The following is a 20,154-nucleotide window of genomic DNA, read 5'->3' on the forward strand; positions in this document are numbered from 1 at the left end:
GCCCTTTGGCTGTGGTCTGAGGGACAGGACTTCTTCTGCTGTGCTGTCACCCTGTTGTCCCTCAAATGGGGTTCATTTACCCAGTGTGCAAGCCAATAACACACAGAGTCGAGGTATTTTCAAATTTCATTGATGCGCATGAATGGGTGCCTGTCTCAAGACAGCACACCTTTGTCTCAAATTCCCACATTTATATACTTAAGTAATACATATTCATTATTCTTTCCCTTAATGATTGTTTCTTTCTTTTTTGCCTCTCATGTAAATTAGTGTGCAGGTTCTGTCTTCTTCCTTCATTGTCTTCTCTTGAGTAGGTGGCATCATCTGAGTAGGTGGTCAATGAGTTGATGGTCGCTATCTCCCCCAGTAGGAATTACATTTTACCTACTTCTTACTCTCTCTTGGCAGTTCCAAGCAGTTCTTCAAGGTTTGTTGATCAGACCACAGTCTGTTACCTTTTAGACAATGGGGCTTTATGTCAGAATACTTAGTTCCTAAACCCTAAATCATGTCTAGTTATTGTTTCCCTATTTTAAATATTAACTGATGGGGGCTGTATACAGGACTTTAGCAGTTCCCTGGTTATTTCAATCGTATTATACATATTAATTGATAACAACCCCGGTCCCTGTAGTGTTCCTCAAGCCACCAAATTTGGTTTATCATGCAAGAATCAGCCAAAACAAAAGTAGAAGTGTGGCCAGACCATGGATCAGCCTCCGGCATCGGTTTCTGCGTATTTGCACAAATGCAGTACAGCCTAATTGTTTGGCAACAGAGCAAAGTTCTGCGTTTCCCTTCTGTCTGCTCCATCCTCATGTCTCGGGGCCTCGCCAGCAGTGGCTTTCCCAGTTCAGGTGAGTGCAGGTCACAACTAAGGTGTTAGGCAGCAGCGTGGAGCCCAGCACAGGACTAGCTGCGCCTTGGGCCCTGTGCTGGCCAGTGCAGCGATTGCATTGCCGCAGGGTTTGTCCCATGTCCCAGACACTGTCCCGTGTGCTGACTGTCTCCCCCAGGGTCATTTCCCAGGAGCTGCACCAAGGCTGTGATTTACTGCAGGGTGTATGAGTACAACCAAGCAAGAAATGCCATTGAGACTCCTAACGGTGTCTTTCCCTTTTCTCTTCCTGGGATTTCATAGGTCCTCAGTGACTTGCAAGGGCAAAGAGTCAGCTGACAAAGTGACAAAATAAACTCTGTTTGGAAATGGAAAAGCATGACCATAATATTAATTGCTCCTTAACAATTATTCTTCTTTGACTTGTCTCTGAGAAGAAATCCCTCAGGGTATCTTTGCACTGGAACATGATACAGCTAATGAAACCTTTTTACCCCTGACATCTTTTAATTCTACATTTATTAGGTGATTGATGAGAATCCAGAGCCTAGCCCTTTTCTGACTGCCAGTCCTCTGAAGAAGCACAAAAATGTGAGTAGCAAATAACACTGCATCTTTCGAGTCACCTGTGAGGATGGAAGTCGTAAACTGGAAGGTACAGAAAATGAAAAGACCCCGCTCAAGGTTAGCATGGGGAGTTTCCCAGAGCTTCTCATAGTTACAGTATCCAGTGGAGTCAGGACACGTTTCTCTGCTCCTCTGAATCAGGAGATGAGAAAACAGGCTGCAGAACTGACTAGCTCATTGCATTTCTGTGCTGTAGTAGTACTTTTCCTTTCCAGGCTTTAATTTAGCTTAGTCTCTGGCCTTTTGCTCTATATCTAGCAAGATGTCTGCTCTTCTGCAGGAAGAACAAGGTGTCTGAAGGAAATGAGAGTCACAAGACCTCCTGTTCCCGAAGACATGGGAGGGCAGGGAGGGTGGGTGTGCATTCACAGGTCCTGTGAATTGTCATCCTTTCCCTTAGAAGTCTTGGTATTTGCTTATCTGGAGCAAGCGCCTCTGGTTTCTGCAGTGTGCAAGGCACAGCTTCTGCCTGTGACCCAGACTCGGGGAAGGTGGTCCAGTCTCTGCAGAGAATTGCCTCCAAATTGTCTCTGTTTGCTTCATATGGTGCCACCTGCTTTTTAAATAAATGATTGTATCATGTTATTATAGTAGTTCCTCTATTCAATTTCTTCTACAGAGAAACTTGTTTTCCTGAAATTGCCTTCCCTCAACTCTATAATCGTTACATGGCAAATTGCCTTGGGAAAGAGGTTGGAATAGGGTAGTGTCTGGTTTCTGCTTTGCACATGCCTCTGTGCTGCAGTGGGAGATGCATCAGGCAAATCCCTGTTGAGCTGCCCGCAGGAGGAGGGCTGCTTGTGTCCTGGGAACAGTGTGCCACAGCGGGGATGCTGTTCATGGCAGGGGTCTGGCACAGGGCAGTGTTCAGCTGGTGAGAGGGTGCGCAGGGTTTGGCGTGCAGCATGACCCGGGGGGTAGTTTCCCCCAAATATACTTTCTCTCCTGCTTTCAGTGGATGAGGCTGTCCGCCCTATGCATCCCTGCCCAAAAGCTGACTCTTACCAACTCGATCCTGGTGTAGCAGAGCAAGACTGAGGAATGGGCAAGTACTTACCAATAGCCATAAAAGAAGCACATGCCGCTTCATTTGGAGCGAACCTATGAGGCTGACAGCCTGCCTGCTCCTGGCAAGGGGCCATCCATTTCTAGGTGGAAAGGGAAGGATGGGCTAACCTGAAGTTTGTGGAAGCTTTTTGGTCACCCCTTTCTCTCCTCCCTGCAGCAACCTCTGGGCTCCCAAGTTGGGTTTCAGAGCTGAGCTGAAGCACTAGGCAAGGTGGTCCAGAGTGGGTACTGGTTGCTCTGATGGAGGCAACTTACTCTTCCTTTCTGGGCATTAGAGGTGATGTGAACCAGCCTTTTCCTCTGCTATTTTAGAGCTTCTTAACTGTGTATTTTACATGGGACTTTATGTCTTTGGGATGATCATGTCAACAATAGAGGATGTGAAATAAGCCATTACAATGAGCAATGTGGTGACAACATGTCAGGTTTAGAGTAACAACTTTTTACTCCACAGAAATGTCCAAATAGGACTGGATGTTTAGATGAAATATGGACAGAAGTTTGGTTCCATTACAGGGTGAATGCCTACAGGATATAAACTATCTTCCTTCATCCTACTGCCTGAGGTTAAAAAGTCTTAGTGAGTAATTTCCCATTATGAGGTTTGGGATATTGGCCTCTCCTGGAGACAAGATGCAAGGTGAGAAGGATGGTTAGTCAGATCTGATCTGGCAGGTCTTATTTCTTATGGTGACATGAGCACTATGTTTTGTAAGTCTGAGATTAAACACTGCAATGACAGGTCTAGAGCAAGCTGTTTTACACTCCCTCCAGAGATATCTAAATTGTGCTAAAGATGGTAATAGATGGGAATGGGGACAGGCAGATAGCGGTGAAAAAGGTTTAGGAAACACTTGGGGACTAGAAGGCTGTTTGGGAGTTTATTATTAATTTATTTTTTAAAAAAATCTTTTTTGGCCACAGCATCACTGCTGGGAAGACGCAATCCGGATATCCAGGACTCATTATCTGTTATGAGATTTGGCAAACTGCTACCAGGATTAGGAAGGTTTTAGGCTGTTGCTTTTAGCCATTTCTCTCATTACAGGCTTATAGCAGCTGCCTTATCTCACAGAGAGGCACTTTTATTAGATAGGAGACTAAAGGGAGAAAGAGAAGAGATGAGGTAAGGAAGGAAATGATCCAGCAGACAGTAGGAGGCCCAAAGTGATGTCCTGAGCTGGTGGCCATGTTGCCTTGTTCCATCTCACAAGAGAGTCTGGGAGAGCTTTGGGCACAGCCCCATTTAGGCCAGGGTGGGAGCAAGCCAGGCGTTTTTGTCAGCTTTCCTGCAAAGAAACACCAAGCACATGAAAACCACAGCAGCACTCTGTGCAGCAGCACCCCCTGGCAGGGCAAAGCAGATGCAAGCCTTCCCTCCTGCAGAACTCTGGACTTTTCAAAGTCCAGACTTTCAAAGCCACCTATGTGAAACCTCCTTGGGCTGCTGCTGCGAGTGGTGCCTGCAAGGCTGCTGCTTGTGGCTGGGCAGAGGGGGAGAGGCTGAGGTCTCCTATCCCTACCCCTGCAGACCCCCAGAGCTGGATGGGAGGTCCGGCTGTTGCAGCTCTGCTGGGGCTGTTGCAGCTCTGCTGGGGCTGTTGCAGCTCTGCTGGGGCTGTTGCACTTGTGTGCTCAGAACATCTGATTTTCTCCTGCTCCTTGGTTAATCTGTAGGAGTGCAACCTCCTGCTGCTGCTTTTCTCTGTTTGGTAGTGGTCCATGCCATGCTGGGACACACCTCTGCTGTCCCTCTGAAATGCAGTACTTGCTCAGAAAGGGATGAGCTGCCTCTGCCCAGCGCTGGGCTCTCATTGCACCATCTGTCACTGCACCAGCTCCTCTTTGCAGACAGTTTTATGCCACGATTTCTACCAAGTAGATGGAACAGGCAGGAAACCCTGTGAACTCCAGCTACTGGATTAAATAAATGATTGTTTCTCATTTACTTCCCCCTGACCCAGCTATTGCAGAGCGTTTTGCTTTAGCAGTCTAGGAGTATGAGATTGAATGTACTTTCATCCTAGATCAAATGAATCCTGCCTTGCTTGAGGTTTACTTGGCTGCTTTTTATTGGGTTTTCTCTTCCTGAGTTTCTCTGGGGTAAGTACAGAGATTTTCCAGGCTTCCAGGGCTTTGCATTGGTAGTCTGCAACTTCACACTTAAGTGCTTCATATGTAAGGACTGAAATACTGAATCTCCCTCAGAGCACAAAACAGGAACTTGCATACTGTTTTTCAAAAGGCAAGCTCACTTGGCACCTGGTAAGCAACAGACACCTCAGCTTGGATGAGTCTGAGGTACTGAATCCAGCAAATATTGCTGGGAGCTCCCAGCTCTAATTAAAACTGAAATACTGTTTTGCTCCTACCAGGGCTGTCCAGCTGTGACAGCCTGAATGGGAGAGCTCAGACTGCAGGAAGGATTTTGAAGTGTCTCCTTGAGACAAGAGGCAGAACCTGTATCAACAGGAGAGATGCTTTAAATCCTGATGAGTGAAACTGATTTTTTTTTTTCTAGTGCTGGTTTGGAGGCTTGGGGGTCCCTCTGGCTAAATCCCCAAGGAAGAACTCAGCTTTTGTATGGGAAAGGATGGAGCAATCTGAGCACAGGCTAAACCAAAGAATTAAAATAAGCAATATTCAGCAACTGGCTGTTAAAGCTGCTTTGAAAACTTCATATATTGGGTATAGGGGCTAAAATTCACCCCGGGGTGAAAGCTTGTTGGGAGGAGACTAGTTCTTGATTCATTTGTCCTGCATCCAGCACAAAAGGGCACAGTTTGTGATGCTATCCCAAAGCCACAGGTGGCAGCCGCAGTCCATATCCATGAAGTCCCTGGTAATGCAGAGCTGAAGAGCTGCAGCATCCAGGCAGCCCCTTTTCCCAGGCCACTCTCTAGTCATATAACACACTGCTGTTGGGAAGCAGGCTGTGAGATTCGTGGAGCAGGGCATTTGGTGGGAAGTGGCTGGCTCGAAGAACCAAGCTCTGGGCTTGTTCTGGATTCATGTCCCAGCTTGGAAATGCCCAGCAGCCTCTGAATTGAGTTTAGAGAAGAATGCATCAGAGTCAGGTGTTCAATAGGCAATTTTATGTGCCAATAACTGACCCTTTCTTGCTAATTTCAGCAGAACTGACTGAATAACTGGAGACAATTCTTGCTCATTATTGCATGAGTTCAAAATGTCACTTGACAAACTGTAGGCCAGATCTTCACATTGCTGTGCATAGCCATGACTTTATCAGCTTTGGTGTTACAGCAACATGAGCTAACGTTTGGCTTGTTGCTCTGCAGCTGTGCTCCGCTTACTACTCTCAGGTGGGAAAGGGAAGTCTGTTTCAATGGGAGTAAGCTAGAAAGATGACAAAGGAAATGTCTTATGCTTCACAGCATCTCTGCCACCTGTCAGGTATCCAAGTAACACATGGGCATTTCAGTGGCTGTCAATGACTGTAGTCACTACTACTCCTTTTTTGTTTTCTTTTTCTAAAGAACCACAGAGAAATGATGAAAGCTAGGATGAAAAGCTACAATGCTGTTCTCCTTCCTACCTTTTAGATCTGTGTGTCAATGTTTAATTTTGAAAGGTCCTCATTTCAGTCGCCGTTTTCTTATTGCAGGCAAGCAGAATTGATGGAAATATTGATCTTCTTTTAATGAGTTTTAAAGGAAAAAAATGAGTGTGAGTTGGAGTAGCGAGGTAGTATAGACTGATGCATCTTATTTTTTAACTGCTACTGATGTATCTTTTTGGAATTTGCTCTGTTTTATCATTTTCAATGCTTGATCATTGCATTTTGTTGCTTGCAGCGAAGGTGTTTGCATTTCGCTGGCTGTGGTCACAGCCTGCATCATCTTTAACTTGTGCAAAGGTCAGCTTTCCAGCAGCTGCAGGGCATGGGATGCTTGAAGGGGAGATGACCTGACCTGCTCATGCTGCGACCTCGGGCTGGTGCTGGGCAGCAGGGAGGAGAGGCCTGGGGGAGTCCTTGCTCTCCTCTGAGCCCCAGGGACAGGGCAGCTGCCAGGAAAGGATTCTCAGGCTGGTTTCTGCACACCTCAGCTGTTGCCTCACGGGTCCCACTGGTGCTCCCTAGTCCTCCAGCACCACCTACAGTCCTCCACGGAGTGAGGAGATGCTCCAGTGCCACCAGTTACAGCCCGGCCACGACCAGGAAAGGGTCAGCCGCAGAGCCAAGGTCGTGATTTGGGGGAGATTTACAGCCTTGTCCATTGTCTCTCAGCTTTGTGGCCTAATTGCTAACTGAGATAGGGAGCCTGGAGGGGAAAAAAAACAAACCAAACAAAAAAACCCCTCCCAGTTTTCATCCCAGCTGAGTGCCAGGCTGTAAAAGGAGCCTGACCTCAGAGAATTGTAACTGGCCCCTCAGCATAGATCCTGAGCAGCATTGCAGTGTGCAGCTCCTGTGGTGCTGGTGTGTCTGTCCGCTGACGGCCGTGCCAGCTGCTCAGCACAGCTTGGACGTGTGGCACAACACATGCAGTGCTGTTCATCGACAGCATGATACCTCAGCCTGAACCTGCGAGACAGGGCTATCATGAAATATTAATAGGCATTTCCTTGAGTAAATAGCATTAAAAATTCATTGATATTTTGAGCAACAAGCCATCAGCTGTATCTTTTGGGGATGGAGAAGTATGTAAATAAGAAAAGTCTTTCTTTCATGAGACAGCTGTTGAAGTCTCCTTCAGCTGCCTTTTGTTTTTGAGACATGCTGAAATTGGTACTCAGCCTCATCTCTCCCAGAGGGGAAGTGAGGCTTCTAACTCACTTAATTGGAGAAGGCCATCTTAGTATTTCTGGATGGGGTAGAGTCAGCCAGAGAAACAGCACAGCCAGTGAACTGCCTGTGCAGGCAAGGCAGTGTGGTGTACTGGTAACCTGGGGCTCTTCGCAGGGACTTGATGATGCTGCTGCCATACCAGGAATCTCTGGTGGTAATGATCTGACTGCAGATCGTCACTCCGGTCTAACTTCCGTAAAGACTTCTGAACTTGTATTTGGGTGTTGGGAATTTGACAGCTTTCACAAACTTGGCCACAAGTCTGGAGTGTTTCTGTTCAGCAGTGAGTAGCAGGGGTTGGGAGCAGACTACGGTCAGGATGGTCTCTAGTGCCAGGCAGGCAAGAGGTGGGTTTATGCACAAGGCGAGCTGTGTGTTCCTCTGCCCTGTGCCAGCAGCTCCTGTTGCTGCTCTGAGCTCGGGCTCTGCCTCCAGCAGAATGGGTTAGCTCTGCTATGGCATCTATGTTCACCTCTGCTGTAGGCTGTGACTATTTCATCTGTAACTGGGGCCTCCCAGAGTTTCAGCATGGTTTTCCCCTCGCTTTCCTGAGCAATACAATGAAGGTGATCCTGGTACCGTCCCTGCCTGGTTCCCTGTTCAGTGCGGCATGCCAGCTGGGGACGGGCAGCACTTGTCGACCTTGGGTGTGGTGACTGCAGCGGAGCCACTGCTGGGTCTGAGGAAGAAGAGTGGATGCAGCAGCACAAGTGATTTCTGTTCCGCCTCTGCTGTGAGAGCTCTGCATTGGTAAGAAAAGCGTCTCGTGCCCCAGTGTGGGACAGCCAGTACCTAAGCCATGGGTTAGAAAGTCTTCCCTTTCTGCAGGCTGCCAGCCAGGCATCTATCAGCAGCAAGGTATTACATGGAAAACCAGAAGCTGAACTGAGAGCTGCTGTTTGACCTTTATTGCTCTTTGTGTGCTACAGCCAAAAGACCAGAGGGAAAATCCAGCACCCAGGGAGGTGGGTTTTCTTCCCTGGAGGTCTCTGTGCACATGGGGTGGGGAGGGCCCCGCTGAGTGACAGGGGCCCACCAACCCTTGCCAGCACATCCTTAATGCAGCCCATGGGCAGGAAAGTTGTCCTTTACATATCACAGCTGGCAGGCACTTGGCTTGGGATGTGAGGGTGATAAAGAGCAGCTGCAGGCTGCCTTTTCTGATCTTTTCCCAGCTTAGGATGCTTTGTTCCCCAAGGTCTTGTCTCCCTGAACGTAACTGCTAACACGGAGCAGTTGGTCAGCAGCCTTCCTGCTCCCCACATGGAGGTCTGTCCATGCCTGGGAGCCCACCACCAGCAGGGCTGGCTGCCAGCCTGTAGCCCCCACCTCACACTGATGACCAGGGCACTGCTGCTGCTCCTTAGCAGCACCTGGTGTTTCTTGTACAGTTCCTAAGCAAAATAATGGGGCGGGGGGGGGGAAGGTGGGTTTGAGAGCTGAGGTAATGCAACAGCTGCTGATCTCGCTTGGTGAGGCACAGGGGAGGAATGGGATCCTTCCCCCTGGGGCTCCTCAGCTTGAGCAGCCTGGGAGCAGGGTGATGGGGTGAGTGGGAGGAGGGCTGCTGAGCAATTACCCCCACCTGCTGCAAGAGCCTTGTCAGCAAGATGGGGGCGGGGGGGGGGGCTTGAAATGAGGAGTTCCTTCAGCATGGGCGCCGTGCAGCACGCATGCACGGCATTGTGCCGGGAGCGTGTGGAGGGAAACCTGAGCTGGTTCATGGGAGACCCGTGTGCTCGGTGCCTGTGGCTCAGCAGCAGCCCAAACTAGAAGCTGGCCCCACTCCTTGCTATCATGGTGAGAAGGGCTTCCTCGCCTTACCCCCTGCTGCAGCAGCCAGCCTGGGCAGCGGTGTCATAGCTTGAAGCTTGTCCCCTTCCACGAGATCTAGTCTTTGCTCCCTGGGACTCCGCTTCTTTTTCTAGAGCCCAGCCTCAGTCGAGCAGTTTCCCGACAGCCTGGCTTGCATTGAGGATGCTGTGCAAAGCCGCAAGAGCCTGACAGCAAAGCCAAGGAGGGAAGCAAGGAGGACACAGGCCTCCCCAGGACACGGTGGGTGAGCTATTTATGGGCTTTGGGAACAGGGTGGCCTTCCAAGTCTTGACCTCCTGCAGAATCCATGGCCTTAGCTCACCTCCTTCTGGCATTGTGGGGAAAGGATCAGGTGAGTCCTGGAAACGTGTATAAGGACCCAGGGGCTTCACCAGGGGCATGATAGTGCTGTGACAGACAGACAAGACCATGTTAATCCTCTCTCCCTCTCTGTTTCTTAAAGATTCTGCTAATGCATCTCTCAAAACTCTCTGCACCATCAGGAGGCTGTTCCTGCTGCTTGGGGTTGCTGGGCTACTGGCGGGGACAGCAGCTGGGGCATGGCTCCTAGGTCAGTGTCTGCCCTGGGACAGCCCTGCCGCTGTGGGCAGAGGCCAGCTGCCAAACTGGCAAGGGGGTTTGGGGTGCCAGCAGTAGAGGTGGTGGTGATGGGAGCTCCCTGGTCAGTGAGGTGCAGCCTGGGGTAGGGGAACACAGCTGGTGTGGGCTCTGCTGCTGGTTGCAGTGGTCCCAGCAGCAACCTCCCACTGTACCCATGGAAAGGCTCGTCACCTCTTCCAGTGGGCAGTGCAGGATCATTCCCAGTGTTGTGCATCTTCAGATGCTGCCTGGGCTGTATGAGTCTACCTCCACCCCCTTCTCTGTTTCCTGAAGTGAAACACCTGAAGAAGCCTCAGCCAGACCAGGGCTTCACCCTGCTGCAGGAGCCAGGTGCAGTCCCAGCATGCAGTGACAGTGAAGAGGAAGACCCTGTGGTCCGTAGGGCTCACAATAGAGGTTTGCATCTTAGTTTGCTGCCACAGAGGTAGGGGAGAGGGGAGCAGCGTGCAGGACAGAGCCTGCCAAGCCCAGCAAGAACAGAAAAGATGCTCTTTAATAATAAATATCTCCTGCTGATCTGCTAGCTTCTTTCAACTGCATTTTGTGGTTGTTTCACTTTGCTTTTAAGTGCTGCCGCATCCCCCAGCATTACAGCTTCATTTCATAGAGCAATCCTACAGCAAAGGCAACTCTTGCAGGACTCCTTTACATGTAATCACTCAGCAGAGCTGCCACGCAGGCACTGAGGATAGGCAAATGGGTTCATGTATAGTTTCTAATTGCTTCAAATGGCTTTTTCTGGGGTTTGGTTTTGTTTTGGGAGTTTTTTTGCTTTAGATGTGCATGACCATCCACTGTGCTGGCTCTGCACTAAACATTGCAAGGAAGGGAACTTGCAGGTTGTCTTTAGTGGAATGGCTTTAGTGTCTTTCAGAATAAACGTGGCAAACTCCTTGCTGGAGGCGCAGGTGGAAGGCCGTCCTGGCTGGCTCCTGGCATGCCACGAGCGCTGGAGTCTCTCCCTGGGCACCCTGCTCTGCCGGCAGCTCGGGTATCTCAGGTGGGCATGGCAGATGCAGCCGTTTTGACCCCTACTTGTCCTTTTCCGAGGGGGGTGATCTTGGCAAAAGCAGGTGCTTGAAGGCTGGGAGGTTTGTCAAGGCAGTAGCGCCAGATCGCATAGCTCCCTGGTGAAAGCAGGGCTTGGGCTGGCGCAGGAACCTGCGAGAAGAGCTGCAGAAGATCCCTCCTGCCAAGGAGGTTCATTCCTGGCTGCCAGAGCGGCAGGACGGTGCACCGTTGTTCCCATGGCAGGGTTACATTCCTGATCCCCTAGCAGGTCCCCAGCATCTCTCTACAATACTTGCCGTTGCTTCTGCAGAATGACCCATCAGAAAGGAGTGAATGTGACGGATGTCAAGGTGAATGACACACAGGAGTTCGTTCGGGTGAGACTGCAGCAGGAAGGCAGCCTGGAAGACATGTGGCAGGTCAGGTAAGGGCAGCTCTGGGGGAAGTAGAGTTTGCTGCTGGGGCTGAAACACAGGCCTTTTTTCAGGCCTAACAACATAGAAAACTGTCCTCATTTTGTGCAGTAAGCAGCCCCTTTGGCGACTGCTGCAGCTGCCCTGGAGCTCCCCAGTGCCCCAGGGGTTTTGGCTCACGTGTATGCTGACCAGAGGCTTATTCCTGTGCAGGAGCAGCTGTGAATCAGGTCAAATTGTGGCTCTGAAATGCTCAGGTGAGTGCCTCTCTCCTCTCCCATGTCCCCAAGATCTCCACCTGGATCTAGCAGTTTCTTTGCTCCTGCTCCACCCACTTCCATCACCCTCCAGCCTGAGGGTCTGGCACCTGGAGCTCTGCCTAACACCTGCTCCCTGGCTGCCTTGCAGAATGCGGGCTGCGCCCTGGTGCCGGGCGGGTGGTTGGGGGGATGGACGTGCCCCTGGGGCGCTGGCCCTGGCAGGTCAGCGTGTACCATGGCTCCCAGCACCACTGCGGAGGTTCTGTGCTGGCACGTGAATGGATCGTCACGGCGGCTCACTGCGTGCACAGGTACCCCCAGGCTCTCCCATGCCCCACCTCGGAGGCACTGCATATCTGCTCCTATCCTGGGCCTCAGTGTTTGTTGCCCTACAGTAACAGGCACGCTATATTTCTGCTCAGTTACAGGTGGCTTCCAGCCTCTGCCTGGCTGGTTTTTGCAGGCGTTATCACCCATGGCTCAATCAAGCATGAGGCTGGGGTATCGGTAAAGAAAATAATTCACCACCCGCTTTATAATGACAGTAGCCTCGACTATGACATTGCTCTGATGAAGCTCCAAGTCCCCCTTAATTTCTCAGGTAAGATGCTGTCATGATGCTGTTGTGTCCTTCTCCCATCTGTGGAGTTGTCTGTCTTATCCCACAATTAAGAAATGGCCAAAAACAGGCCTCTTCTGAACCTGCCATTTCAGAGCAGTTCTTTAAGGATGTCCAGCCTGGCACCTGGGAGGCAGCACGCACAGCAGCACAGTCTTTTGAACTATGCCAGAGCTGTGAATTACTGGGAAAGGTGGCTGTGGGAGCTGAAGTCCCCAGAGCACCTGGCCCAAGAGCCTTTCACATCAACGTGCCAGGCTGAGTAGCTCTGCAGGCTGGTAGCTCCACAGCAGTTTGTGCTCAGCACAGCATGAAGCTGTCCCTGCTGGACTGGCGCTTACCCCTGTCACCTTCTTACCAGATGCCATCCGTGCTGTGTGTCTGCCATCCTCCCACTGGGACCTCTTCCAGGGCACGCAGTGTTGGGTCTCTGGCTGGGGCTATACCAGACCAGAGCAAGGTGAGCTCCCATCTTGTCCCTGCCACTCAGCACTGACCAGAGGGTCCCCACTGGCCATGTCCAGCCCCTTCCATGCCCCATGTGATCTTGCAAATGCCCCTTCCTGCCTTCATCCCACCCCTGCTCCAGCGGCTCTGCACCCCACATCCACAGCTCCTGTGGGCCTGGCTGTATTTAATCCTATAAAGTAATCCCATCTTCTGACTTCTCCAGCTCGTGCCCTGCTCTTCCCCTCTTGCTCCTTGCAGATCTTGTTTCCCTCTTGGCTTCTCTTTTTCCCTCCCCAGCACAGGTTACTGAGACACTGAAGGAAGCACTCGTTCCCTTAATCAGTACCAAGAGATGCAATAGTTCGTGCATGTACGGAGGCAAGCTCACTGCCAGGATGCTGTGTGCCGGCTACTTGCGTGGGAAAATAGATGCATGCCAGGTAACAGGAGGGAGCAAGTGGTGCATGCCAGGTGTGCATAGCAGGCATGGAAAGGAGTGATATGTTGTACATCCCTGTTATGCTCTAGCAAATGCTGGGTTTCATGTCAATAGCTTGCAGTAAACAGCCTGTGTAGGGTAGTGCTGGGCCCTTTGCATCTTGCACTGCAGTGTGGTACCCGTGGTGCCCTGGTGCATTGATGTCATGCTAAGATTTAGCTATCTTTATAGAAGGAACATTGAAACCTTGCAGGGAGGCACACGCTGTTGTTTGTACCTGCGTTTCATCTTGTGTGGCCAATGGAACAAAGCCATGTGGCAGAAGCCAGCCTGATCTACATCCCAGCTGCCAGTGGGGCAGAGCTGCTTCCTTAGTCCTTGCTCCATCATGCAGGGTGACAGCGGGGGACCCCTGGTTTGTCAGGATGAATTCATGTGGCGCTTAGTAGGCATCGTGAGCTGGGGCCAGGGCTGTGCTGAACCCAACCACCCTGGGGTTTATACCAATGTGGCTCAGTTTCTGCCATGGATTTATCACATCACTGAGGTGAGCTGGAGCAAGCAAGGCATATGCTCAGCCTGACCTACAGCCATGCATGTTGCACAGACAAATCCCAATGCTAGCATCCTATTTTAACTCTTTCCTTCACTCCCTGCACTCACCCTTGATACATGAACCTCTGGGACAACCTCTTCTATGGTACTGATTCCTTTTTTGTTTTCTTTCTTTTTTTTTTTACTAGATCTACTAGAAATAAGGCAAGGAGAGACTTTGCAGAGCGACACTTTGCCTTCTCCACATAGTAAGTGGAGAATGGTCCAGGACTAATTCATGTTGTGTTACTATAACTGTAAAAGAATCCCCAGACAACACTAGAAAACATGCTTGGTATAAATAGTTTATTAAAGAAAATAGCAAATTACATTTCTGTGAACAATCCATAAGGGCTAAGTGGTGTTTTTCAAAATATGTGGGTTTTTTTGATTGCTGTGTGTAAAGGGGCAGGGGATCCCACAAGCTGCAAGTGTTATGGGAACACTCCCAGCCTTCAGATAAATTACTTGGAGGGGAAGAAAAGAAAAAGCTACAGTTTTAAGCAGCAGTTGGATTTTGCTTCAGTATCTCCCTTCCTTGCTGTATTCCTATGTGCTGGACTCGGCCTAAAGGCCAATGTGACTGCATGTGTCCCCTCCCTATGCCAGTTAAAGCCAGAAACAGAAGGGTCTTCTCGCCACCTGCCATGGCTATGCTTGGCTGACCTAGCAGGCAGAATGGCCATTCAGTTCTGCAATGGCTTAAGTGCAACGTGAAAGCCAGCTGTGATTCAAGCCCTGCACAAATGCTTGGAAATGTGAACAGAAGTTGGACAAAAATGCAAATTAAAGATACAATGGTAGATAACAGATTAAAACATTAAGCTCTATGATCGAAACTTTTGTAAGCACTACATGCTAGGAACTACTTTGTTCCATGTGCGCAGCAACTCGCACATCTTGGCCTCTGGGCTATGTTTTAATGAATGCTCTTGGTGAGTTTTTCAAGTAAAAGAAATGTACATTTCTCAAAGTCTCAAACATAGCCTTTTGTAACGTAAAAGATAATGCTATGACTGCACATTTCATTCCTTTTTTATATTCATTTACATTACTCTCATTATTCTTTAAGGACAGAAAATGTACTACCAGAAAGACAACAGATGCCAGACCTACCTAGTTTACACATAGCAAAAAGGTAAAGGAAGGAGCTGAACTGGTGTCTAGAGTTTACGGTAAAGTGAGATTGAAAAATTCTAAGTCAGTTTTAAGATATTTTCCATGAGAAATAAAGCCATGAGGAATTTTGCTACTTATGCAAAACTCAGTGACTTGAGATCCTGTTCTGAGTGAACTGTTTATCTTCTCCCCCCACCCCTCCTGAATTTTCACTCTTGAGGTCTGCTCTTCAGGGAAACCTGAGGTGATAAAGAGCAAAGTTTGGCACTTCAGCATTCTTCAAAGGGTATCAAAATTTATCAAAGTTTGTGGATTTCCTATGTAATTTGCAGGGACAGAAGAGGTAAGACATAAAGGGGCTACATGGCCCCAGTGTAAAACTGCATAGGTAAGACTGACTATTGAAAAATAAGAATCCCTCTACAACACCCTTAAACAAGCAAGCTTGAGATGACATTATATAGCACCTTGTATGAGAGGCCCATCTGACAGCGGTGCCTGTTCTCACAAAGAGATGTTGGATACAAGATGTGATTTATTCCCCTATGCTGGGCTTAACAGGAAGATGAAATCCTAGAGAATGTAAATGAGCAAACATGACAAAAAGCATCTCTTCTTCACCAGGACAGTACACACACCAGCTCATGAAGGAAAACTTGGATCTGGGCAGAACACCTCTGGGGAGCATGGAAAGAGGTTGAATTTTTAAGCCCAAACTCTGTCTGCCTGGCAGATGGAGCACAAGCAGTTAGTGTCCATGTGTTACCCACCTTTGATTTTTCTGGTCCCAGACTCACAGAGCCATTCTCTTTGCCCTACAAACATTGAGCTAGGAAATGTTTCTTCTCCCTCAGTCAAGCCTCCAGGAAGCGCTTACCTAATGCTAAGCTTTTTTATACCAGTACAAATAAGAAGGGTCCAATCCAAAAAATATTTGAAAGACTCAGTTTGCTCTTTCTTTGTCAGAAGATGCAACATGTAGAGAACAAACAGTTACTTAATTTTGGCCAGTGCTGCTGCTCTCCTTTCTGTGTTCTGGAACAAGGCTCGGATCAGACTCTTCACTTCAGCTGCGGAGAATTCAGCTGCAAGAGGCCCCTTCCCATCTGCCCACCTGTGTGGGAAAGAAATATCTTTAACCAAACTGCAAAGAAATGTCATGTTAAAACAAGCCTTCTGAGCACTTGTTACAGTAGTAAGTCTGAAGGCAAAACAAATCCAGTTAGCAGCCTATTAGCTGTATGCAACTTGAGTCCAGAATTGTTTAGCTAGGTGTATAAAAGCCACAGGTTGTGAGGTAATTTTTGCACTCATTACAAACTGTACCTTTTCCTTCTCCAAAATAAGCCCAAAGCTTGTCTGCAAAATCCCCATTTACCTCCCAAACAACAGGAGAAAAAAACCCACAAACAATGTGATTTATGCCCAGGTGGAAGTAGAGTTGGGAACTTTTAGTGTCTAACACCAACAATGTGCAACAGCAGCAATGAGCAGGGCACAGAAAAGGAACTGCCTTCCCTATGTGCTTTCTCTGTGGCTGGTACATTTTCAGTTTAGCCTGCTGGGGACAGTATGTTTTTCTGCCATTCAGATGTATGTGTGAGGCAGCTGTGAACAGGGAATGTCTACCTTCTGACAAGTCATGCCAACTAAAGTAAAAGTAATTATGCAAATCCTCATGTATAATTCAGCTGAATCCCCCTTGCAAGTTAAAAGAAGCAAGAAACAGTATCTAAAGGGTAGAGGCCAATCATGTGGAATGATTGCAGGAGCCTGGCAAAATGCCAGGCTGCTTACCATGAAATACTTCTGAACTTAGAGAAGCCAAGGGGTATGCACAATCACTCTGTGGCTAGCTCTCCCATGGCACTTGGTTTTTTACCATAGTCTTTTTCTTTGTAGGAGGCAGCTGAATATATGAGCAAGCTTGAAATGGACTATAAACACACAGCCAAGAAACAGCCCCAGGAGCAGTTATCTAATCCTTATTAACGGTGATTGCCTTTCATCTGAACAGAGTCCCCCGAGTGCAGTGCCCTGCCAATGTCAGGCTGCTTCCCAGTTCCATGTTATTGGGGTGAAGAACTAACTGGAAAGGGAGACACCTACTGATCTACTATTTCTTGGAGGTTGGCTTGCAAGATGATCATCAGCTCTTTGAATGTCATCCATTTCTGCACATAGACTGGAACTTCCTCCTGGTATTTCTTATTTTTGTCATCTTCAGGTAGTGGGGTGAAAACTTGGGGTCCTTCCTCCACCATGGTCCTACAGAGGGAGTACAACCTATCTGCATCTTCTGCAGAGATGTCCTAGAATTTAACAAATGTTAATAGGGGAACAGTTAGATATATTTTTGGAGTGCCAAGCAGCAAGTGAAATGAAAAAAAGGTGGCTGTGTGTGTGAAGATGAAAGCAGTGGTTTAGATCACGTTGAACATTCTTATGCTAATATAACTTACTTCATGAATAGCTATTTCAGCAATTTCTCAGTGATTGCCTCAGAACAATGGTTGCGCTTCTAAATAGCATATCTTAGTGCAACAGCTAGCCTTTTCCTGTGAAGCAGAGGTGTTATGATGGTCTGAATGGTTTACAAGGAAATTGCTCAGGCATTGCCAGCCCAATGATAAAAGCCAAGCTTTTTGGCAGACGCAGCCTGAGCAAGTGTCCTGTAAACTAGCTGTTATGGGAAAAGAGGACTTATTGGCCTAATGCACAGTGGGAAGGCTCTTTGGATGAAGCCTACAACTAGAACAGATGCACTAATGTGTTTCTATCATTTGCTGTGAAAACATATTTTAATTGGGAAATGTAATAGCATAGTTGTACTTGACCCAAGGTAACCTGACAATCGCTTAAACACAGTTCTGGGAGTCAAATGGAGATTTAAACAGATAAGAATTTCAGTTTGAAATGCCACAGGTAGTTCAGCATCTGGTCCTTAGATAGGATGGAGAGGTTCGTTAGAGATGCACAGATTGAAAATGTATCAGAATAGATGGGAGTTTGAGACAACAGTTGACTCCTGTGCCCTGAACAAAGAGAAAGAGATCAATTCATAGAAATGTTTATAGTAGGAGTGATATGCCTAAATCCAAATTAAGATGAAATCACAGCCACTTCCCTGGCTCTCCCCTTGACTACAGAGTCATGGAATCACTGTAAGAGTATATTTGGTCTCAATTGGATGTGTGGGTTATTCCTATCTTGAACATTTCTCATAGACAGGACCACAATTATAATTTCTGTGAAAGGTAACTGTTCCCCTGAAACCTGATCTTGGAAAGAACTTCTAAAGACCACAAATGCTCACTGTTCACACCACCCTGTGCCTGGCATATCCATCTCACGTAGTTACCTCTAGGGCAGCAATCCTAGTGACAATCTCTGTGAGAGCTGTGTTCAGTAAAGTCCCCATAGCCTTGCAGTATACGTTCACTGGAAGGACATCTTGCCAGACTTTCCCCAGTCTTTTCAACTGATGCAATACCTGGAAGATAACAGCTATGTGTTATCTACAAGTTATCAAAAAGAACGTTAAGAGAGGCACAAAATGATAAGGTGACTACTTATGGTCAGAAGCCAGTTTGAAAGAAGCAAAAGGTAATGAAGTATCCTGCTACTGCCTAGAGCAGATATTCCTGGGAGAAAATGCAACATTTTCAGTTTGCATTAAGGCTCATCAAAATCATGACAGATCTTTTCCTTGAAAAATGAAAAACATTATAAATGTATTACAAACAAAAGTTCAAGATTAAGAACCTTTTCATTTCAACTTGGAGCAAGAGGAACTGAACTCAGCATGTTTCAATTTTACAAAGAGACACAGCCCAGAGGAAAAAAAAAATCATGCCAGAAAATTGTTGTTTTGAAGAGTTCCACTCCACTGAAACACTGCACAGTTCTCAGGACTGAAGTTACATACTGTACCTTCCCAAGGACAACATCTACAGACAACGGGATATTTGGCTTTGATTGCCTTGCTTACCTGCCTTATTGCTTTGTTTGCTGCACAGTAATTTTCCTCATCATCCATATTAGAAAAATTCCTGGCACTTGAGAGCCTCTCCAAGATTTCTCCTTTCTGTACCCGCATCTGGGCCAGAAAACACTCCATCCCTTTAAGAGCAAAAACAAGCAGAGAGAAGCAATTAAGCAATTACTGAATCTGCTCTGCCAATTTAGAGACCGTAAGTGCTGAATAATGAACTTGCTATAATGCTTTTTTTAAAGGAATTTCCAGTTTCTAAACAGCCTCATAGAGCAAATTTAACCAGGCCCAGTCACATACACAGTAAGCTCTTGTGCGTCTTGCATTGCTACAACGCTTTCGAAAGAGCTGAGTAGCAGAATTAACTATGGATGACAGGCTCCTATTAGGCTCATACAAATTTATTTCAGAATTTACTTCCATAGAATAAGCTAAAGAAAGTATCAAAGGACTAAGGAGATGATCCCAAAATGTCTAACTGCCACAACATCTTGCTGGATAATGAACTATTCTTAGAACTATGTGCTGGATGAGAAGAGGTTGCGTTTCAAAGAGTCAAGCCTTAAACAGCTATCTTGCTTAGAGACATAACGCTCTGTTGGACTTCCCAATCTAGAAAACATCCTTGCTACTTGTCCAAAACTCTTAACAATCCATTGCTTGAGTTGGTAGCCACACTTACGTTAAATCATTCAGCCACAACTGCCAGGACTAATTACCATGTCATCCATCAATGTATTTTAATACTGAAGGGTAAAATTACCAAGTCTCCTAAAACCAGGTACCAGATCTACAAAAGTAGCTGCTCCGTCGCATAGGATGTTAGTCAGGCGGTATCGGAACTGGTGTCCCAGGGTGAGCAAGTGGTGAGCAATATACATGCAGTTGTTGTGGTGAAGGGCTGCCAGCTGGGGTAATTTCTGAAGGTTCTCCCTGTCCCAGGAAGGAGGAAGAGAAAAGGAAGAAATGTATTTATTTAGACCTGTCTCTGTTAAAACAAAAGGTCCTGCCAATCCTAGAGAAACTCACAGTCTGTCTCAGACAAATATTGCAAGTAACTAACTGTGGGCAATGCCTGATAAAGAGATCAGTTGGAACAAAAGCATTTAACCTCCCGTCACATTCACAAGAACTTAGAGGAAAGGAGTTCATGGCTAGTGAAATGGCACTTTGGCATAGGAACCCTGTGTTATATCCACATTGTTCTAAGAGTGGACTTTGAAACAGGAAGATACTTTGTTATAGCAAAGTTACGGTGAGGAAAAGAGAAAGTCCTTTTCAGTAATACCCCAGCGTTCTCTGATCAAAATTGTATACTTTCCATCTTCACTGCTGCTCTTTTTTACAGGAAAAACATAATGAAAAATCTCTGCATCAGACGTGGGGTCAAAGTTACATGACGGGATTCAAACACAACTATTCTAAGAACTGCAACTATCTCCTTGGTTGTAAGACTACCAACTCGGAAACTCTCAA

The 20,154-nt window shown here is 47.5% G+C and overlaps 2 protein-coding genes across 5 annotated transcripts in view; one reads left to right on the forward strand and one right to left on the reverse strand.

The window, feature by feature from the left end:
* The window catches only part of ZW10 (zw10 kinetochore protein), a 563,481-nt gene that overhangs the window by 536,157 nt on the left and 7,170 nt on the right, over window positions 1-20,154 (reverse strand). The window contains exons 12-16 of one of the 2 annotated variants that reach the window (XR_007505949.1): window positions 19,442-19,611; window positions 18,676-18,806; window positions 18,046-18,177; window positions 16,794-16,996; window positions 14,740-15,798 (exon numbers count right to left, since the gene is read on the reverse strand). Coding sequence is in view for 1 of the 2 variants with exons in the window: in XM_049799554.1 (XP_049655511.1) it covers window positions 15,678-15,798; window positions 16,794-16,996; window positions 18,046-18,177; window positions 18,676-18,806; window positions 19,442-19,611 (757 nt within the window). In the remaining variant the exon portion in view is untranslated. Of the gene's footprint in view, window positions 1-13,856; window positions 15,799-16,793; window positions 16,997-18,045; window positions 18,178-18,675; window positions 18,807-19,441; window positions 19,612-20,154 lie in introns of those variants that run through there. The other variant, XM_049799554.1, reaches the window with a different exon arrangement.
* TMPRSS5 (transmembrane serine protease 5) lies at window positions 9,047-13,811 on the forward strand. Of its 3 annotated transcripts, XM_049799571.1 has the most exons (13): window positions 9,047-9,143; window positions 9,272-9,398; window positions 9,622-9,729; window positions 10,053-10,175; window positions 10,644-10,779; window positions 11,101-11,214; window positions 11,417-11,460; window positions 11,612-11,774; window positions 11,886-12,064; window positions 12,444-12,542; window positions 12,830-12,972; window positions 13,366-13,518; window positions 13,715-13,811. In XM_049799571.1, the coding sequence occupies exons 1-13, from the start codon at window positions 9,141-9,143 to the stop codon at window positions 13,721-13,723; spliced, it is 1,401 nt and encodes a 466-aa protein (XP_049655528.1). In that variant the 5' UTR covers window positions 9,047-9,140; the 3' UTR covers window positions 13,724-13,811. The 3 variants fall into 3 exon arrangements, with proteins under 3 accessions (XP_049655528.1, XP_049655530.1, XP_049655529.1); XM_049799573.1 differs by lacking the exons at window positions 9,622-9,729; window positions 10,053-10,175; XM_049799572.1 differs by lacking the exons at window positions 13,366-13,518; window positions 13,715-13,811 and having other exon boundaries at window positions 12,756-12,946.

This window comes from Accipiter gentilis, chromosome 5 (genome assembly GCF_929443795.1).
Source record: "Accipiter gentilis chromosome 5, bAccGen1.1, whole genome shotgun sequence".
Taxonomy (NCBI): domain Eukaryota; kingdom Metazoa; phylum Chordata; class Aves; order Accipitriformes; family Accipitridae; genus Astur; species Astur gentilis.

Bases quoted from the DNA above. Each gene is read 5' to 3' on its own strand.
- TMPRSS5 (XM_049799571.1), top strand. The intron at 10,780-11,100 runs GTGGGCATGGCA...TTGCTTCTGCAG, and splicing joins CGGCAGCTCGGGTATCTCAG to AATGACCCATCAGAAAGGAG. The intron at 12,973-13,365 runs GTAACAGGAGGG...TCCATCATGCAG, and splicing joins GGAAAATAGATGCATGCCAG to GGTGACAGCGGGGGACCCCT.